Source organism: Mirounga leonina, unplaced genomic scaffold (genome assembly GCF_011800145.1).
Source record: "Mirounga leonina isolate KUSES-001 unplaced genomic scaffold, KU_Mleo_1.0 Mir_125, whole genome shotgun sequence".
Lineage (NCBI taxonomy): Eukaryota > Metazoa > Chordata > Mammalia > Carnivora > Phocidae > Mirounga > Mirounga leonina.
The window spans coordinates 68,798,283-68,818,541 of NW_023270305.1; the positions used below are offsets into that span (position 1 = coordinate 68,798,283).

Here is a 20,259-nt window from a genome sequence, read left to right on the forward strand (position 1 = left end):
CCTCGTGCCCGGTGCTGAGCTGCAAGAGTCCTGTGGCTTCCTGTCCAGGAGAGGACACGGCAGGTCAACAGGCCACTTGAGCACAGCGCAGGAGTGCTCTGTCCAGGTTCCCTCTACTCGCGGCTTGAAGGCCCAGGGCAGTGTGACAGGAAGGTGGGGCCTGCCCCCTGACTTGGCCAGGCCACAGATCACTTTTCCTGACAAACACGCTGTTTCCCACCAGAGACTAGTGCGATCTAGTTCCTGGGGGATTGAGGGTGAGGTCTGCTCTCCAGCTTTCTCAGAGACTTGCGAAATCTGAGACCCAAGCCACAGCCTGTGGCCAATGTGTCAGCCCCAAGTCAGAGGTTACAGGAGGAAGGACGAGCAGAGAGAAGGCCGAGGCTAGACACGTTGGGAGCCGAGGGGCACTGGGAGGATGGGAGGAGAAATGCTCACCAGACCCAGCCTATGTCCATCAAGGGTTCTGGACTAGGGGAGGGAAGAGCCCCCAAGGCAGCTGGTGCTGTTTGTCAGAGGGACAGAGACCAGAAAAGAGGCTGCCAGAGCAGGGGTTAGGAGTCAGCCTGGATCTCTGCCCTGGTTCTGACATTTACACGCTGCCTTCATGATGGGGCAAGCTATTTAACCTCTCAGCAACTCTGGTTAGCTTGCTCATCTGTAGAATGGGGTGGTAACAGGACCTGTCTCATGGGGATAGCTATCTGGATTCGTGAAGAAAGGTGGTCTCTGTTCAATACGTATTAGCTATGACTATTATTCCCTAAGAGAGCTTGAGAGAATCAGGGGCGTGGAGGTTGTCGTTCCAGACATTGCAGGGACCAGGGCAGGCTGAGAGGGTCCCTCCCAACAGAGTAGGAAGCCAGCCTCAGACCTGCAGGACAAGTGGGCAGAGGGGAGACAGCTGGTCCCTCTGGTACCCCTTCCTGGCACTGCTCACTGCTCCTCCTCTCTAGGGCGAAGTTTTTCTTTGCATTTGGCCAGGAGTTGGCCTCTCTGTCTCCCCCTTATGACACCCCCGCACCGGGCATCGGATTCTTGGCGAGCATGATGTGAAGGTCCTGCGTGGCACTCCACCCCCCCACACTGCCTTCTCCACCCATGGGCCAGTCAGGAGCTCAGTAGCTGCAGTCGGAGCGGACGTGCTGCCGGCTCTGGTCAGCCCACCTGACCGCTTCCCTCCCCTGCCAAGTCTCGGGCCCAGAGGGAGGCACCACCTGGGGCTGGCAATGGGCCAGCAGCTCCTGCCAACGGATGTAGGTCTGGGCAGCTAGGTCCTTGAGTCTGGTCCGGTGCATGGCCTGCGGGCTCTCCCGGATATGGGTGCTGATGTGACGGTCCAACTGCACACAGAGCAGCTGCAGTTCTCCCTGGGGGGTGTGGGTGTGGGGGGAGGTGTGGCGTGGGCCAGGCCCCTCCGCAGAAGGGGAGGAGGGGGAAAGAAATCAGAGCAAGAGAGGGATGGATTTGAATGACTGCTCAGAAGTCGGGCAGGAAAGGGAGGAGAGGAACAGGGCAGCCGCTGGGAGGTCGGGTCAGGATCCCTTGGGAATGCCTCGCGGGACACTGGGAGAAGGAGGGAGCCTGGCTCCCCTAGGCCCACGTCTTTCAGAGCCTCCCACTCTTTGCAGCTCCTGACAGCAGGCTGGCCTCCATCTCTGCCTCTTGGGAGACTCACCCACTGGTCTGGAGTAATGTCCTGGCAGCTGACCACCACCCCGGCCAGCGTCAGCAAGCTGTGGCACAGGTAGCAGGCCTGGAGGGAACACGGAGAGACAGGCTCCCCTAAGTCCGTCACCTCCAGCCTCCGTGCTCACAGGCCCGGCGGCCCGGGACAGGGACTCAGCCCACCGCTGGGCTTCCAGGCACAGTTTCTAGGGAGGTGTCCTAATGGAGGGCTGTGGACCCCCTCACTCAGAACCCTCCCTCTGATGGATGACTGTCCTCTCTTCGTTCAGAAAAAGAAGAAAACTCTGCCATCCAGAAACCCATCCTGTCACTTAGGCCTGTCCCGGAGGCCCAGCAGAGAAAGCCTGCTGCGGAGAAGGGCCTGTCCACTCTCACCTCTGCATGGTGTCTGTGGTCCCGCTCTGTTCCCTGAGGCACCCGTAGCAGGTGCCACGATTCTCGGGGGGGGGGGGGGGGGGTGGGACATGGCCCCCGGGTGCCCAGCTTGCTCCTCGGCAGGAAACCCCTTGCACAGACAGATGTGCAGCCCTGTGTGGACAGTCAAACCGTGTTGACGCAAGGAGGCCAGTGAAGAGAGGAGAGGCTTCGGTTAAGCATCTGCACGCTTACCCTCCAACTCATACCCTTGCTCTGCCGCCTTGACATTCTGAGGGGTACAGACAGGACAAAGGCCAATTCCATCTGCTCAGGGAATGGTTGGATCCCAGGGTGCCCTGGAACTCTGTTGGCACCCATTCTTTTTTTTTTTTTTGGCACCCATTCTTTGATGGGACTATCCAGACAAAGCGAGGCACGGGGAGGGGAGCACCCTCAAAGACAGGCGTGGCGTCTGCCGTGAAAGGCAGCCTGCTCCCGGCACTCTGAACTCCTCCACTTAGACGTGCCTGCCGCCTTGTCCCCTTCAGACTCCTATGTCTAAGATAGGGAGGGTGGCAGGAAACACCCCACCGCTGTGCCCGTTGCAGATAACTAGCTCTGAGGCCGCGCTGGGATGGGAGAGGCGAGCTCCAGAGAAGGCCAGCAGGGCTGATGCATGGTAGTAACAGGGCTGGAGCTCAGAACCGGCCCAGGACTCCCCTGTGCCCCTACCATCCAGAAACAGCAGCAGCCCCTCTGCACAGACCCAGGAGCCTCCTGAGGGCAGAAGCCAGAACCGTTTTTGAGGGCATCAGACATGCTACTCTGGAATACGATCTTCCTGAACTCAAAATACCTCGGTGCAAAATCCTGAGACGGGAAGAACCGCACCCCCCCGCCCCCGCCCCCGGCAGCACCTGTCTTGCCCAGGACCCAGCCTGCTCTTCAGCACCACAGCCGAGGCCACAGGCGGCCTGACCCCATAGTCTGGCCAGGATGGGCTGGCGGAAGACGCAGGGCAGGAAGCCTAGGGGACCACCGGCGTGCCTCCAAGCAGTGCCGCCCCAGGTTGGGCAAGAGCCTGTTCCTGAGCCAGCAGCACCTGTCGGATCCTGCAGCTGCCTAGGCCTGAGTCCCCCAGCTGGGCTGGCTTGTCAGTGAGCTGGCTTGCTGGCAACCTGCTGCTTCCCCCAGGCTCCCCTTCCCCAGCCTGGCCTTGCCTTAAGGAGGTCCACAGCACTCAGAACCCCTTCTCACTCTGCAGTCCTGGCAAAAAGCTGCTACCGCCCAGCCCGCCCCCGACCCCCCCGACCCCCGCCCTCATAAAGCAGGCACAGGCCTGTGAGCCAGACGCCGTTCTGTCCTAAGACACAGCCACAAACACTTAGACGTTCGAAGATACTTCAGAAAGGCAGTCATTTGGTCAACGAGTACTGAATCTCAACTTCCCCATGGACCAAAAAGAGAAAGGGTCCTTCTAGGGTTTTTTTTTTTTTTTTGGTGGGGGAGGGGGTGAAGTGCAGCTCTGAAGGCTTCAGGGAGGAAGTGACTAAGCCCAGCCCGGCCTCAAAGGAACAGCAGGATCTGAGGTGAAGATGGCCCTGTGGGGGTGGGGGCAGGGCCAAGATTACACCATCAGACAGATCCTAGGGCTGATGCAAGAAACAGGCAGGGCACCTTGGGGGATTGACCACCAGGTAGCTGGCTAAGCTGGGGCAGGGGGGAGGGAGGGGGCCCCCTGAGGACCGGGCTGGCCCCAGAGGGCCTGGACAGTGGGCTGTGGAGATCGTTCAGGGCTCTTGAGCAGAGAGACTGGGGTGTGGGGGACAGACCTCCCCCCACCCCCCCGGAAGGAGGCCCCTAGAATCAGTTGGGATGGAATACCACCAGAATGAAAATGTGGCTGTCTCTGACAGAAGGGACTATAGGACATCCTTCATCTTTTCTAAGCTTATTTTTCTACAACGTGTGTGCTTTACTCGTATAATCTGAATACAATTAAAGTTTTTTAAAAAGTTAATTTAAAGCGGGACAATACTAGTTATAATTGACTGAACCTCTTGGGTTTGGGGTGGGTGCGGGAGCAAGGGAGAGAGACGTGACCCTGAAAAGGAGCGGCACTCTTAGGACCCAGGCCCCTGTTTGAGAGGGCCCTGAGCAAGCCGCTATCAAGAGGTGATGGTGGCAAGAGACGCCCAAGAACATATCTAGGGGCCATAGAGCGGGTGGGTCAGAGGAAGGCCCGGAGAGGCACCTGAGAGATTTCTGCATTTCAGAGACCCCTGTGCTGTGTACAAAGCCAGGGGCTAAAAGGGACTTCAGAGCCACCCTGGGATTGGTACAGAGGCCAATCTCTGTCCCTGGGGGTCTCAGGCACCACCGCCCCCTCGCCCCCCACCCCCACCCCGGGGCAGAATCTATCTTCCTAAATGGGAGGCGTGGGGAAGATGCGCCCAGGATCTGAGGAATGCCCTGGAGGAAAATTTGTGCAGTGCGGATTTACTGAGAAAAAAAGCAGCAGGCCCAGGGACTACGGGACTGCGGGTTTCACAACTTCATTCTTAACGCTGATTCCCATCATTGAGTCCAGGGGGAAAATCCCAGGGAAACTATTCTGAATGTGTGTTTTGGGGAGCAGGGGGGCGGGAATAGCAAGAAGGAAATGATCGTTCTGAAGAAAATCCCTGTGAACCGCGTTACCAGCTGTATTTCCCCAAGGGGGAAGAAAACCTTGCCCACTACCTACAAGGAAGGCTGAGGGCACTTTTTTTCCTTGCCCTCAAGGGTGATCCCTGGAGTTGGGCCTAAGTGAGGGGAGGCCCTTAGTAGGCCTCCCAGAGAGGCCTAATGATTCTCTCTTTAAGGAAGACTTTGATCCAACTTAGGGGGATATAGTTCCATCTGTGCACAGAAATCCCCACAAAAACAGCAGTCTTTACAGTAGTACTTTTGGGGGGGAAAAAAAGGTTCCGTACTACATGGGAAGTGCCCAGCCCATGTGGTCCTCTCGCATCCGTCCCCTAGACCCATGGCCCCAGCACTGAGGAGAGGTAAGAGAGCATCCGATCTCATCCAGACAACCGGACAGACGGTGGCACTGGGTGCCCGCAAGTCTTCTTGTGAACCCCACCCTCCCTCAGACTCCTCTCCCTTGCCCTGTTTTGTGAAGGTCCGAGAAGCAGACATTTAGCAGAACCTGGGGCTCTGGCTAGGAGGGGGCTGCACCCGAGCCTCCTTCCTCTGAGAGGCAGGCCCAGAGCACCAGCAGCAGTCGGGAGAGCGGGCCACTCCCGGGGGACACAAAGTAAACAGCCAGGTTGTGGGAGCTGCGTTTCCTGCTCCAGTCGCGCTGTGGCCGGCTCCTGAGCTCAGCAAGCCCGTTCCTGTCCCAGCTGGCACCACAGAGACACGGGGCTCTGTCTTCCCTTTCAAGACGGGGAAGGGAAGCCGGGCAGAGGCCATGCAGCAGCTGGGCTGGTAGACGGAGAGGCCCAAGCCCCCTGCCTGCTCCCATTTCCTCCACAGAGGGAAGTGCAAGGTGGCCCTCTCCTCAGCCTGAGGCACCTTCCAAGTCCCCAGGGTCATGGGTGTCGGGAGGGGGTAGAAGTCAGTGTGGCTTCAGGGTTAAAGGGTAGCGCAGAGACACTCCTTGGGGTTGGGGTGCGGGGGTGCTATGCTTCTCAGGCCTTCCGGATCTTGTCTGAGAAATGGGCCCCCACCAGTGCAGGCTGCCCAACTTTTTTTTTTTTTTTTTAAGATTTTATTTCTTTATTTAACAGAGAGAGGCACAGTGAGAAAGGGAACACAAGCAGGGGGAATGGGAGAGGGAGAAGCAGGCTTCCCACTGAGCAGGGAGCCCGATGCGGGGCTCGACCCCAGGACCCTGGGATCATGACCTGAGCCGAAGGCAGATGCTTAACGACTGAGCCACCCAGGCGCCCCAGGCTGCCCAACTCTTCTCCCACTGGGTGTCAGCGGGGGCTTGGGAAGCCCCTGTGGAAAAGGGAGCCCCGGAAACCTCAGGCAGCAACTTGGGGAAAGGCAGAGTCCGAGGGTGAGGGCGAGGAGTGGGACAAGCCTGCACCCAATGCTGACAAGACGAAACCGTCCCCTGCCAGCGAGGCCTGCAGCTTTCATTTTCTGGGTCTCTCCCCAGAGTGTGGCAGGCCAACTTTTCTGGGAAGTTCTGTGCTGGATGCCTCCCTCCCGGCTCTGGAGCCTTAAAGCCCTGCCCTCCCCCTGGGGAAGGACGACGAGGATGAGAGATAGGGCTTGTCACCCTGTGAGGCGGGAGGAGGAGGGGAAGGTCAGTGTCTCCTTTTCCTGGCCCAGCTAGTTCTGACCCCAGGAACCACCAGCCAAGGCTCTGTATGCAGCACTTTCGTCATAAGAAAGAAGGGAAAAAGGGTGAACATTTCCCAGACACTTCATCCTTTAGAAAATTCCCCTCTAGCTAATGCCAAGGGAGCAGGCTGTGGCCTGGGTTATTTACGCGAAAATAGGGCAGAAAGAAGGAGGCAGAGGATCTCCCAGGAAGTCACTTGCTCTGGCCGGAACACGATGGTTTCTCCCACCTCAGGTCATGACCAAGAATCCAGGCTTGCCCCAGGCAAGTCTCCAAACCAAGCCCTTTCCCTGGAAGCTGCCAGGCTGGGTGGGCATCCTGTGGGAGCAGGTTCAGCCAGGCTCTGGGGCAGCTGCTGGGGTGGGGGCTATGGGGGGTGGCGTGGGCAAAGGCTGACTCAGGAACACCTGCTGGGGAAAACCAAGACTCACCCAAAGGACATGGCCTTCCCGGCCTGGCTGCTGGACCCAAGGGGCTTCTGCTCAGGATGCTGGCCCTGCAGGCCTATAGGTGCCCACTCCCCGCCTGGGACGCCAGGACCCAAAGCAGCCGCCTTTGCTTTCACCTTTCCATGCTCACAGGCCCTGGGGGAGTGACTGCCTGGGGTTGGGGGGGGCCCTGCCTTCAATCACAATCTGGCTGGGCTGCTCTTAGCCCTGTCCAGAGGGCCTGCCGATGGACTCCAGGGGGAGAATTCTGCACGTGGGTCCGCTCAAGGGTTTTGTTTCTGTCCGACACAGATGCACGCACACATGCTGAGGGTCAGCTCTAGAGCCAGTCCGGGCCGGGGGAGACTGGAGCAGCACTGGTCTGTCTGCCTTGGCACATTTCAGACCCAAGGCTAGAGCGAGGCCTCCATGAATTCTTTTTCTTTTCTTTTTTTTTGTTAAAAATCAAATTTAAACCTACAGTACCACTTCACAGTGCGCCGACCCAGCAGGGCTCCCAGAGAGGCCTAATGATTCTCATTTAGAGCAGATGTGGAAGCTGAGCTTGGAGAGATCCCGACTGCATGACCATCTCCAATAAGGGTTAGGTCTGAAGCAGATGTCTGTACTCTCTCCCTAAGGCTTAACAAGTTCCGTGTGTGTGTGTGTGTGTATGTATTTTCCATAAAGGGCATTTAACTGGAGACACCCTCTTTCAGAAGGAACAAGCTCCGTTTGCACTGCCCAGCAGAGGCCCAAGGGCCTATCAGTGGCAGGATAGAGAGGATGAGGCTGCGCCCCTAGGAGGGCGAGTGGGGCCCCAAGCCTGAGCTCCAAGGGCATGGTACTCTGCCACAGGATAGGCAAATAACAACAACAATAATTAGTAATGAGTAATCCTGAGGTAGGGCTACTTGGAGGCCCCAGGCCAAGAGCCTCAGGCTGGTGGAGAGAGCCAGACCTCGTCCCACTGGTTATGGCCACAGAACACAAGATGAGAGGAGACCCGTCCTGGAGTGTGGCACCTGCCATCATCTCTAGGACGCTATTTCTTCCCTGTGCCCATAAAGGAGACTCTGACCAGGACGGGTCATCGGCCGGAAGTCCTCGCAAGAAGATGACAAGGATGCACGACCGATAATTAGGAAATGAGATGGTGACACAAGGCCTCTCCCTAGCCCAGGCTCCCTGAAGGCACAGAGCACAGAGGTCAGGGAGCAGATGTCACAGGCAGGGCCTGCCACACTTACCCTCCGGCTCACAAGGCCAGACACTTAATTCTGTAAATGAAAGTGCCTGTTTGGGCACGGGGGTGGGTAGAGCCCTCAACATGGACTAGGGATGAGGCCAATCGAGGGTGATGGGAGACAGGCTGGCAGAGTCTGCAAAGGAACAGGACTTCTGGCTCAGCCGCTGGCGAGGAAGTTGGTTCTTGGGTCCCATCTGGGCGGCCAGGTAGGTAGCATCCATGCAGCCTGCTGAGGGACCTCGAAGGCCCAGCACGGGCCCGCCGGCTCCCATCCTGCAGAAGGTGCGCCCTGTACCTGCACTTCCAGATGCCTGGACAAAGTGAGTTCAGAGACTCCAGACCCTGAACTCCAGACAGACAAAGAGATTTTCTTTTAAGCTTTATCTCAAACTTGGGAATGACCCCTGCGCAGCCGTGGCCCCTGCTCTTGGTACTGAGGATGAGGAGGGAACGAGGAGGCCCTGGCACAGTGGGGCGAGGATGGGAAAGAGATGGAGCTGGGACAAAGGCAGGAAGGCTGAGGGGTTTTAGTTCTGTGGATCTGCTGCAGGGAGGTTATCTCAGAGCATCTGATCCATTCCTGTGTCTGCTGGTGGGAGGAACGAGGGGTCGCAGGCAAACCTTTGCTAGAGTGCTCCCACCCAGCCCACCCTTCCTTTCTGGCTTCCTGCTGGCCGTGGGGGGTAGGGGAGATGACAAATCAGCACTCGCTGCCTCTTCCTGCTCCTCCAGCTGGGACTAGAGACCCTGACCACAGGGGGATCTGGACCGGAAGCCCAGCTTTGCCGACTACCCAGAGAGGGACCAGATTCTCAGTGCAAATGTTTGAGAATTTAGGACTGGCTGTGCATGAACACATCAGTATGTGGGTGCTGGTGCTGGACGGACCCATTGAAACCAGCCAGGGTGTGGGCATGGGCACCCTCCCGGGGCTGGAGAGCCTATGGAGAGTACTGGCTTCCTCAAAAGCCATTTCCTCAATAGCAATGGCTTCTTCTCTTTCTTATCTTTCTCACTCCCTGAACGGTCTCCTGGTGTACTGGCATGGGAGGACCCCGGAAAGCACTGAGTCCTTATAATTCCTATAGATATCACAGCATAGGGCCATTGCCCATGGCTACAGACCAGGCTATGGGCATCCAAGGTTTCTGGGTACCCAGGATCCTGCCCCCTCCTTTGTCAAGAGTCTTGCAGCCCCCGATTCCCTATACTCCATGGTGGTGACTTCAGCCCTGACTCTGGGGGAAGACATGTGACCCGGGCCGGCCACTGTATGCCTGTCGATTTGATTGGCTTACAGATGAGCATATGATCCAAGCCAAGCCAATGAGACTCAACTCTGGGATTCTGGTTAGGACTCTAGGATAAAAGATCTTTCTTTTCCCCACTTCCCTAGGGCTGCTGAGGGAAGGACATAGCCTGGAGTTTCTCAGGACCAGCAGGGAAAGCCTGCCTGGGAATACACCAAAGGGCAGAGCTGAGAGATGCAGAGAGAGGTTTCACGCCACTGCTCAGCTCCTGGTCCAGCTGAGGCTGATGGGCTGTTCCAGGACCTTCCAGGATATGTGTCTGTGTTTCTGTTACTACAAAGTCCTGCCAAAAATGGGAGAAGGGACCAAAAAGGCAGTGAACAGAAGAGCAGTTGAGAAGGCCATGGCTTGCCTGGCAACTGCTCCTCCATCTGGGGAAGTGAGTGAGGGACCTCACACACCCTTCCTGGTCCTCCTTAGGTGCGTGGTGGGAGCTTAGCCCAAGCTGCTTAGACGCAGCATTTAGAAGGCACTGTCCCTGAGAAGGTATAGCCCGGGAAAAGAGACAAGGTGGGGCAGGGCTGGGTGCAGGACAGGTGGGCAAGGGTCCCTCCCAAAGGCTGCACCTGCCAGGGCACCCATTTCAGTGGGAGCCGTGGGACACTGCTGAGCTAGACTCTGGACCCGATCCTCAGAGACAACTCTGTTTAGGTGTGTGAAGCAACGTGTGGACAGGCCATGGGTTAAGTGAACAGACTGTAATGACCACGGGAATCCAAGGACAGGGGAGACAGGCCAGGTATTGCCAGGAAGAAGGAACAGCAGGAGCAAAGAGAATGGAGGCTTGACATCTCACATTTCCCATGACATCTGGGAAAGATGTCCGCTGCCTGGAATCAAATGGTGCCAAATGGTGTGGTTTGATATGCGGGAGAGAAGCTGTGGGGATGAAGTAGGGCCCTCTGACAGAGGGGCTGAACGTGGATGTGATGGGCACTTAGGACTGCCTTTCCCTAAGTAAGAATGGGAGAAGACAATCACAGGGTTGTCCAGGAGGGCTCAAAGATGAAGAGAAGGACTGTCAGGCCAGCCAGTGTCAGTGTTAGGTGAGTTACCTGGCATGGAGCAAGGGCTGTGCCTGGGGGAGGTACCCCCAAGAGTCCCAGGACGACTGGGCCTGGAGCAGAGAGCTCAGAAGCTGCCTAAAGAATCCAAGCCTGCTCTCTTTGGCTCCACTCTGTCACTTCAAGCCCTGCTTGCAAAGAAGCCAGGGTTCCTGGGACCCAAACACAGCTAGTCTGGGCCTGGGCCCCATGTGGCCTTCAGCTGCTCACAAGTACCCATTCTGAAGAGGCTCGGCGGCCTACGAGGTGGGTGTGACCCGGGGCTGGTGCGTGGATCTCCCCTTGGGGTCAGCTTCCCAGAGGCCATCTCTTTGAGGTTTATTTCAAAAGATGTTTCATGTTCCTCCTTTTGGAGGAAGGAAGAAGGAACCCACCACAGACCAGGCGAGAAGGAACGCAGGATTCCTGAATATCTATTTTCTGTTTCTTCAAGCCAGTTCCTTTCTTCCCAACCCACCTAATCTTGCCCTAAGGTCTCCGGCCCTGAGGGCAGGACCCCCCTCAGGTGCAGGGAAGGGGCAGGATATAAGGATAGGCACTTGCAGGTGAGATGGCGGAGGGTACGGGGAGAGGGAGAGGCCCCCGCTCCAGCTGGGCTTCTAGCTGACACGGGGCGAGGGGCCTGTTCTCCAGCCAAGCCTGAGGGAGTATGTCCCTTGGCTGGTGTTGAGTGCCAGCGGGAGAGGGCAGAGCCAGGCACGGAGCTGCCAGGGCCTCAAGCCACCCTCCCTGCCCACTCCCCACAACCTCCCAAACCACACCCCAGTGGCTCCAGCGGCTCCTGGCAGGGTCACCAGACGCAGGAGCAGGCCAGTCCCAGCCACAGCAGGAGCAAAAGCCATCAGACTTGTCTGTCAACTCTATTAACACAAGGGCACGCCACAAACACATATAGAGATACACACAACACATGCACGCAGACACACACACACTCATGCAGACATGTGCGCACGTGCACACACACACACACGTGCGTGCGGCGGGCCCGCAGCCTCTGCAGAAGATGTGCAGAGATCCAGGAGTGAGGGGCAAAGGAGTTTGTTCAGTGGGGCAGAGTTTGTTTACCCCAGAGCATCACCCAAGTGTGGAGTACTCACCCGCCCCCGCATAAAAATCAACTCTTTACACACGTACTTCTCCAACACACAAGCCATCCCCAAGCCTCGGAAGCACAGAGCTGGACAGCACGCGGTGTGCACAGTGAGGAAGCTGATGGGAGCCACCTGCGGTCCCCAGGCTCAGTCTGGGTGGTGGGGCCTGGAGGACCATCACAGATGCAGAGCCCTCAGTGGGTCCCACGCCGCCTGTCCCATGAGGACACTCATCAGGTTGTGTGGAGAACATGCCCTGGAAGACGGCGAGACAGGAACCCAGCTCCTGGTGCCTCAATGCAGCCCCAGCTCTGGGACATCCCCCTTTGTGGACCTCCATTTTCTTCCCACACGACACTTAACTTCCTCAAACTTCCCAGATTTAACCAAACTGGGGAAAAACGCCCCATCCCACCATAACGATCCTGGTTCTGTAGACCTTCCGAATCCCCAGGGGGAAAAAACATGGAACAAAAAAGTTCCTTCATTATAGCAAAAGGCCTGAGGAAAAGCAAGAAACAACAGGAAGGTGAGCACATAGAAACAGAACATACAATGGCGGGTCTAACAAGACCAAAACATCAAGAATCTCAATTAAGGTGAATAGGCCAAGACTCTGAGATTGGGCAGAATACAATTAGACAAAATCTGGCCCAAGACGGTTCACGCAAGCCACCGAAAAGGAGACTCCTGGTTCTGGGTTGGAAGGCTGAGGAGACAGTAGCAAACCACATCCAGTTACACGTTTGTCTGCAGAGCGGTTGAAGGACAGGCTCACACGGGGCCTGGGACAGCCCTGGTCTCTTACAGAATGGGATCCAAGGACCCAAGGAAGCACTGGGAAGCCAGCTCTGCAGCGGCCTCCTGCATTAAAACAACCTCTCCACCTCTCTCAGCTGAATGGGCACCTGCCTCCCGACAGGCTGTCTCAGACCCTGGTGCTTACTCTGACTTAGATGTTTATTCTCCTCTGGGAGAGCCCCTGCTCAAACCAGGCGAGCACAGGGCCCCCGATAACCACCAAGGGGGCTGAGCCACCATTTCTTTATCAAAAGCGCTTGAAAATGCTGAAAGTGTTCTCCTCGTCTCGCCAGGAAGCAGTCTTAGACTACATAAGCTCCGCCGTGATCTGCTAGGACACTTTGTGCTCTGACCCAGCTCGGGCGAACAGCCGGTCCAGCCCCCCTGCAGGGCTGCAGCGGGACCAGCTTGCTGCTTTTGTTGCTCTTGGTGGTTAGCTTTCCCAGGCAGGAATCTCACCAGCTTATAATTACAAACAATGTGCTGTGATTGGTTCTCTCAGGAGCAGGTAAGGCTTCTGAAGTCAAGGACCTCCAACACAAGAAGTGCAGGCCATAAACCCTCATGGCCTTCGTGAAACAAGGACTTTCAGAGACAAGGGGGCTGACACATAGAGGCTGGTCAGAGGGCATGCAGAGGGAGAGGGTTCTGGAGACCGGGTAGGAGAGTGGACGGCCCGAATGCGGTGGAAGAAGAGACTTCGGAGAGGGAGAGAGGAACTCAAATCGCATTCATTCCTTTGTTCATTCATTAACTTATCCAGCGCCCAATATACCAGGGCTGTGGAGAGGCCCCCATGCTGTGCCCACGGTCTAGCTGGGGAGACCCACCAGTAAAGGGTCAACTGCAAAGCCACAGGATCCGTGCAGAGAGAGAGTCAAGCCCTGGGCACCAGACAGCAGCTCACCCAGCCCCAAGGGAGGGCAGGCCAGGGAGGGGAAGAAGGCTGGGAGCTTCCTAGGAGAGGGAGGAGACTGGGCAAAGGAGGAGGTGGGGAGAACAGGGGGAGGGGAGCCTGGCAGAAGTGTTTATCTGCAGGGCTGGAGCAGGGCTATCACCCAGCTTCTCACAGGAAGTCTCCCAGACAGGGGTGAGCAGGGCCTGGCGGATGGGGCTCAGCACGGCCGCCCTAAGGGCTGGGAAAGCCCTATTTCCTCCAGGCCGGGCTGCCTCGGGCCAAGCTCACTCTGGCCTTAGTTTCCCCACTGCCCCTGGAGGGAAGGAAGGCAAAGACTTTGAGTCCTAGGGATGAAAGGCTCAGCCCAGGCCCAGACCACCACTCCCTGTAAAACAGGGCGGGTGACGCCGCTGCTCTTTTTGGCTGGCGAGTAGCCTGATCACCTTTGAAGATGAAACATGCTCGGGCCTAATGAGGAGTCAGTTGGCCAAGGTGGGAGCAGGGCTGGGCTGTGGGAGCCCGGCACCTGCCTCACCTGGCCCCAGCACCCGCCCAGGGGGACAGAACGCTTCCCATTTCTGTGCAGACCCCCATGCCCGCACCAGCCCCACCTCCTCCCCTTCCCCAGACCAGGGCCCTTTCCCTCCTCTGCTCCTGGCTACCTCCCTGTCAGGCTGGAACCGATCCTAGGTGGGCAAGAGGGGCAGCCAAGGCCTTGGAGAACTGCCTTGGCCTCACGTGCCCCCTTCACTGCCCTGGGCGGGGCCCACACCCTGCGCTTTTGGGGCACCCTGCCGAGACACACCGAACCCTCCATGTTTCCAGGCCACATGGGTCATTTCCAATATGGTAGCCGACCGGGGGGACACAGCTTCCTTTACATGCATGAGAACAGTGCTCAGAATAAAGGACACCCTCAGGCCACTTATTCCTCTTCTTCCTGGGCTTCCAGATGGGCTCCAAAGGCAAGGAGCCAAGCGGAAGCCTCCGGCCTGGCGGTCACCGCTCTGCTGGGTGAGGGCACAGGAATAGCCTCCAGAGTGTTTGAAGCGCACACTCTTCACTGGGCAGATCAGATGCATGCCTCTTTTCTGCCACCGCTCCCCTTCTTTCTCTTTCCGTTTTCCTTCCCTCAGTCCAGCCTGGGGCCTGCCCACTTGTGTCCTGCTCAGACAGACGCTTCCCGCCCATGGGCCAACCCCACCTCCTTTTAGAGGCCCTGGAACATCCAAACATAGCCTCTGAGACCAGCTCATTTCCCAGGAAGTCATTGGGAGAACAGAACGGGGCATGCACACAGCTCAGGCTCTCCCGGGAGGCAGGCCGGCAGTCTCGTAAATGCACTAATTTTAGGCACAACTCAAAGATAACCTTACCTACATGCTCCAGAAGAGATGCGTCCACCTGGGATTATCATATCTTCTTAATGGTTCATTTGTGTTCATTAAGTAAATTAATTCATTTATCTGATTTGCAGAGCAATGCCCAAAGGGTGGACTTTTGGATCGTCAACATCCAACCTCCAAGTGAGCTTTTGGAATTACTACTTTCCTAAATTAGAAAGATGTCTATCTCCATTCCTCATCCTCGAGGCTCAAGGGAGAGAGGAGCTCACTCAGATCTACACCCCTCCCCCGGTCTTCCCCACCTCCCAGAGCCAAGCTTGGGGCTCCCACTTTGAAGTCCCTACATCCTACACCACTGCCCCTGCTTGACCTTCACCCCCAGGGTCCACAGGTCTCCCCATTCCAAACTGCACAACCTGCAGGCTCAGGGATACCTCTTTGTCCTTGACTCCCACCAAAGCTGGGCTTTCGGAAGAGCTGGGCAATGTCTGGAAAGTCCATTAGGAGGAACTGGGGAGGGGTGCCTGGGTGGCTCAGTCGGTTAAGTGTCTGGCTTCAGCTCAGGTCATGATCCTGGGGTCCTGGGATCAAGCCCCACGTTGGGCTCCCTGCTCAGAGGGAGTCTGCTTCTCCCTCTCCCTCTGCTCCTCCCCCCGCTTGTGTTCTCTTTCTCAAGTAAATAAATAAAATCTTTAAAAAAAAGGGGGGGGGGCGCCTGGGTGGCTCAGATGGTTAAACGTCTGCCTTCGGCTCAGGTCATGATCTCAGGGTCCTGGGATCGAGTCCCACATCGGGCTCCCTGCTCCTTGGGAGCCTGCTTCTCCCTCTGCCTTTCTCTCTCACTCTGTCTCTCACGAATAAATAAATAAAACCTTTAAAAAAAAAAAAAAAGGAAGAACTGGGGGAAAGGCCAAGGACTTGGCCTCAGTGGCAACCACGGCGAGGAACAGGGAGGAGGCGCCCAGCTCCACTCCCCTCACCAGGATTTCAGCTCCTGCATCCTCTCCAAACTGTGCTGTACGACTCCCGGAGAACTCCACGCTAACACATCCGTACCGGACCATCGAGAATGCAGCAAAACCCCGGAGCAGGGCCAGGGGGACGTGCATGTCCGTGCACACAGCGCCCCAGTGCGCCTCCGTGAGGGGCATGGGCAAGGGCACTGATTACAGGCTCTGCAGGGAGGCAGCTTGCTGGAATTTTAAGGCCCTGGGGTTTTAGGAGGACTGGCGGCAATAAGGCCCTCCCGGCTGGGCAGCGTGGCCGGCCCTGCCTTCCCCGCTAGCTGGTGGTGCTGCACCCTGGCTGGGCGGGCAGGCGCGGGGGGCTCACCTTGTGGTCGAGCTCAGCACTGGCCTTTGGCTGTTGCCCTTGGCACGGTGGCAAGGTCTCAGAGCCCAGGTGCTGCCTGAGGGATGATGGCCTCATGAGGCTCAGCAGCTGGCTGAGTGAAGACAGCTGGGGAGGAGAAGAGAGGCTGTCATACAGAGGGGCCTCGGGACACCTGGGGACTCGGCCGGCACCGGCAAGTCAGAGCATGGGCTCTGGAGCCAGACCACCAGCTTCCGTGACCTGGATCCACCTCTCCCCAGCATGCTGTGTGGCCTCTTGGGGCCCGAGTGTCCTGTAGCTGCGAGATGGAGACAGCCACACACCCTGTTCCCAGGACAGGAGAGTCGCGCGTGCACACGGGGCCTGGCACAGGCCGAGCCTTCCTTCAAAGGCGTGAACTCAGATCTCTGTAGGCCGGGGATTTGATCCACTTCCCTGGAGGGAGCACTCAGGCCTGGAAGAACCAAGGCCACCCGAGCCGCTGCTCAAGTCCCTCTCCCCGCTGAACTTGCTGTGGGCTTGGAGGGGCTCACGGGGGAGCAGAGGCTCTGTGCCCCCCGCCCCCTCTCATGCCTGCTCCCCATCACTCTGCCTGCCCCCATTTCTCCGCCCCGCCCTTTCCCTTCCAGGGGATTTTAAAGCAAATCCAAACACTGTATCATTTTACCCATAAAGAGCTTCTCACCCAAAAGGATAAGGATTTCTTTCCCCAGCATGGTCACAGTATCATTCTCTTGCCCAGCAAAATTACCAAGAATTCCTTATATGATCTAACATTGTGTTCGGGTTTCTCTGACGGGCTCAAAAAATGTCCTTACCAGTTGTGTTTTTGGAACGGGGATTCCCCACAAGGTCCGCACACTGCATATGGTTGCTACGTCCCTTAATCTGCTAGCTGCCCGCCTCCTCCATGTAAACTGCTTACCCTCTCTGAACAAATGGGAGTGCCCCCACCCCTCCCAGGAACAGGGCCTGCAGGAGTCCAGGTGTCAGCAGTGAGCCACTCCTTCGGGCCCAGCCCCTGCACCTGGTTTGGGCCGCCTGGGTTCAGCCCCAACAAGGACCATTCAGCTGCCCTGGAGCTAACTTGTGGTCAGGACAGAGGCAGGCAGTATGTGGGTCCCTGGCGCCTCTGGGCCCACCTGCAACCCTGGGAAAGGGGCAGATGCAGATTGAAGGAGCAGAGCCAGCCGAGTTCACAGAGGCACCATCTTTTTAGATGTAGCAGGTGTAGGCTGCCCTAAAGGGCTTAGGCCCGAGCCCCCAGCCCAGCATCCTGCTCGAGCCCAGCCTTGCCCGGCACACCTGGCTTCCTCTCCCTGACTCACCCGCAGACACCTGCTCAGCATCTCAGCCGGCCACAGGCTCAGACAGCCCACAAGAGCAGCTGGGCTGGGGGCTAGGAGACAGGCCTAGGGCCTCGGCTCCTGGAAGGGGGCCAGGGCTTCTCGGCCTCGTGTCTGATCCCTTTAGGAACGGAGAGGAGGCAGGAAGAGAGAGAAGGTTCTAGGCAAAGAGAGGCACCATCTGGAGCTTCCCCCAAACCAGAGCTGGGCCGTCTTGCTCAGGCCTTGCGAGGCTGGGGATGGTTTCCAAAGCGGCCCTGCCTGCTTGGGGATCACAGCTGTGCGAGCACAGGGGCCAGGCTCTGCAGTCCACGCCCCCAGAAGCCGTCCTCAGGCAGGCAGCCTCGCCCCAGCCAGCCCCTCCCGGCTCCAGGAGGCCCGGGCAGGGCCGGGCGGGGGAGTACACAGCAGCGGCTCAGCGGCTTGCCGGCTCCCATGTTTTTCCTCTCCACGAAAACGGCTTCGCCCTGCTCAGCGCAGCAAGCTGCCGCCTTCTGATTGCTTACCCTCCTTTGTTTCCAGTTCTGGCAGCCACACCCCTCTCCGGGATAAGGGCTTTTTTGGACCACGCATCCCCGCAGGGAGGGCCAGGGCCTGACATCACACCTCCCCACCTCACCCGCCGCTGGGAGCTGTCTCTACAAACACTCAGCCCATTAGGACAGACACCTCCAGGCAAGAGGCAAATGATCACCCAAGCAGGCAGGCCTCCACTGGTCTTGTCCGCCCGGTGGGCAGCAGGAGGCAGGCAAGTTCCAGCCGGGCAACTGGCCACACGGCCGGGCACTTCTGTGCTCAGGCCCCGGTGGTGCTTCTATCTGCCCAGTGGAGAAGGCCAGGATCTTAAGTGTCAATGAGGCTCGGGCAGCCCCGCTGTCCCCTGGAGCGGGCACCCTCACCGGGCCTTGCGACCAGACACGTGCAGCTGCCCCTATCCGCCTTCCAGCCCCAGCCCCCCTCCCTTGACCACTGCCGCCCACGCCACCCACACCTGCCAATCCTCTCGCCTGGAACGACTTTTGCGTCCACCACATTTACCACCTCCTAACGCGTTCTGTAATTTACTTGTTTACCATGCTTCTTACCTGTCCCCCTCTCCCTCGCTAGAACATAGGGCCCACAAGGGCAATTTTGTTCCCCGCAGTGTCCCCCTGGGGTCGAGCACAGCCCCTGGCACATGTTATATGTTTCCTAAGTCTTCGTTCCCTGAAGGAATGCAGGGCAGGGCAGAACTGCCGTCAGCCTCTCCCTAGGAGATGCAGACCCTCGAACTCCTGCATTTGGGCCATTTACAGCCTGTGTCTTCCCGACTCCAAACTGGAAGACGTGGCTTGACGAAAGAGGCTTGCTGTGTTGCAAGAGGTGGCCTGGGAGAAGCAGCAAACTCCCGACTGGTCTCCAAACCTGTTCCACCTGTGTCTTGCCGATCTCGGTAAAGAGCCTCTCCATCCTGCCAGTTGCATAGGTCTGGGAGCCCTCCTTGTCTCCTTCCTCTCACATCTCCTGTCCCACTGGCTGTGCTTGGGAAACACACCTAGAGTCGGACCACTTCTCACCACCTACGCCGCTATCTCCCCAGGCCAAACCATCTTCATCTCTTACCAGGATTACTGCAATTGCCTAAGCTCAACATAGCAGCCAGAGTAATTTAAAAAGATTTTATAAATTAGATTCTGTTTCTCTTATCAAAACCTTCCAATGGCTCTCCAGCCAGAGTGGCTTCTGTTTTTCCTCTAACCTAAGAGAACTCTGGCTGCCCCAGGGCCTTTGCACTGGCTGTTTCCTGTGTGGAATGCTCTTCCCCGAGAAACCTGCCTGACCTTTTCAGTTCTATGCACAAATGTCCCCATCTCCCAACATTCCCTCTTCTCTTTATCTGGCTTTATTTTTCTCCAGGGCCCTTATGACCATCTGGTATGGCAAATATTTACTTTTTTCTTGGTGCCTGTGTCCGTCTCCCTCTAGACTGTGAGTTTCACAAGGGAGGGACTGAGTTCTCTTCAGGGTTGTATCTTCAGTGTCCCGAGCAGGGTCTGGAGCACACTGTGCACGAAGCCAAAACCCTGCTGTTTCTGGGATATTCCCAAGATTCCCAAGGACAACAGGAAGCAGCCTGACCCCAAGGCTCTCCTGGAAAATGAGGCCTTGGGGGAGGGCAGGGGTGCATCCTGACCACCTACAGAAGTCCCATTCCTCAAATTCTAGTTCTTCAGCTCCTACTCCTAGGGCCTCAGACTGCAGCCTGAGACAGAGAGTCAAGCCATCCAGGGGTCAGGGACTCCTCCTGCCCAGCAGGGCCCTGAGAGCCTCTGCCCAGGCACTCACCCCAGAACTTCTCCTAGAGGAGTCAATTCTCTATCCCCCGGCTCCCCTTCAGAGTCAATCAACTGATAAGGTTTATCAAGCATTTGTACCTCAATGAAGGAAGTAGAAGCCACAGCCCTTGTTCTCCTAGCTGCCACTTAGGGATAAAGCTCAAGGGACCAGCAGGGCACCTTCAGCATGAAATGGCAGGCCTGGTCTGGGCTGTCACCACGATGACAGCCAAGGAAGGGGCTGGAGAAGCAGAGACGGCATGTTGCAGTGGTCAAGGGCAAGGACCCTGTGGCTGAATCCTAGCTCCACGGCTTTCCCCGCTGTATGGCCCTGAGAACCTTCCTAACTGCACCTGCCTCAGTTGCCCCATCTGTGAAAAATGTCTGATGGTAACAGTCCTTACAGCCGGGGGCTGCTATGAGAGGTAAGCTCTGAGAACAGACCCTGGGACACGGCCTGTGCTATGCAGAGTGTTGGCTACGGCCGTTTCAGTTGGGATGTGATGATGGAAAGGAAGGAGGGTCAGGGCACAGAGCTGTGTGCAGAGAGAGCGGGGCTGGCCCGCGAGGAGGGCTGGGAAGAACAGTTGGCGCGGTCAGGCCGCATGGAGAATCTGGGAAAGGGGGCGTTGCGGGGTTCGATGCGTGGAGGCTGCGGGGCCAAGGTGGTGACCCTTTGAAGGCAAGG

General features: G+C 57.5%; 1 protein-coding gene across 1 annotated transcript in view; it reads right to left on the reverse strand.

Moving 5' to 3' along the window:
* The window catches only part of FAM178B (family with sequence similarity 178 member B), an 89,297-nt gene that overhangs the window by 1,234 nt on the left and 67,804 nt on the right, over positions 1-20,259 (reverse strand). Inside the window, exons 13-15 of the mRNA XM_035001715.1 lie at positions 15,911-16,036; positions 1,679-1,756; positions 1,218-1,370 (exon numbers count right to left, since the gene is read on the reverse strand). Of these exons, the coding sequence (XP_034857606.1) occupies positions 1,218-1,370; positions 1,679-1,756; positions 15,911-16,036 (357 nt within the window). The remainder of the gene's footprint in view (positions 1-1,217; positions 1,371-1,678; positions 1,757-15,910; positions 16,037-20,259) is intronic.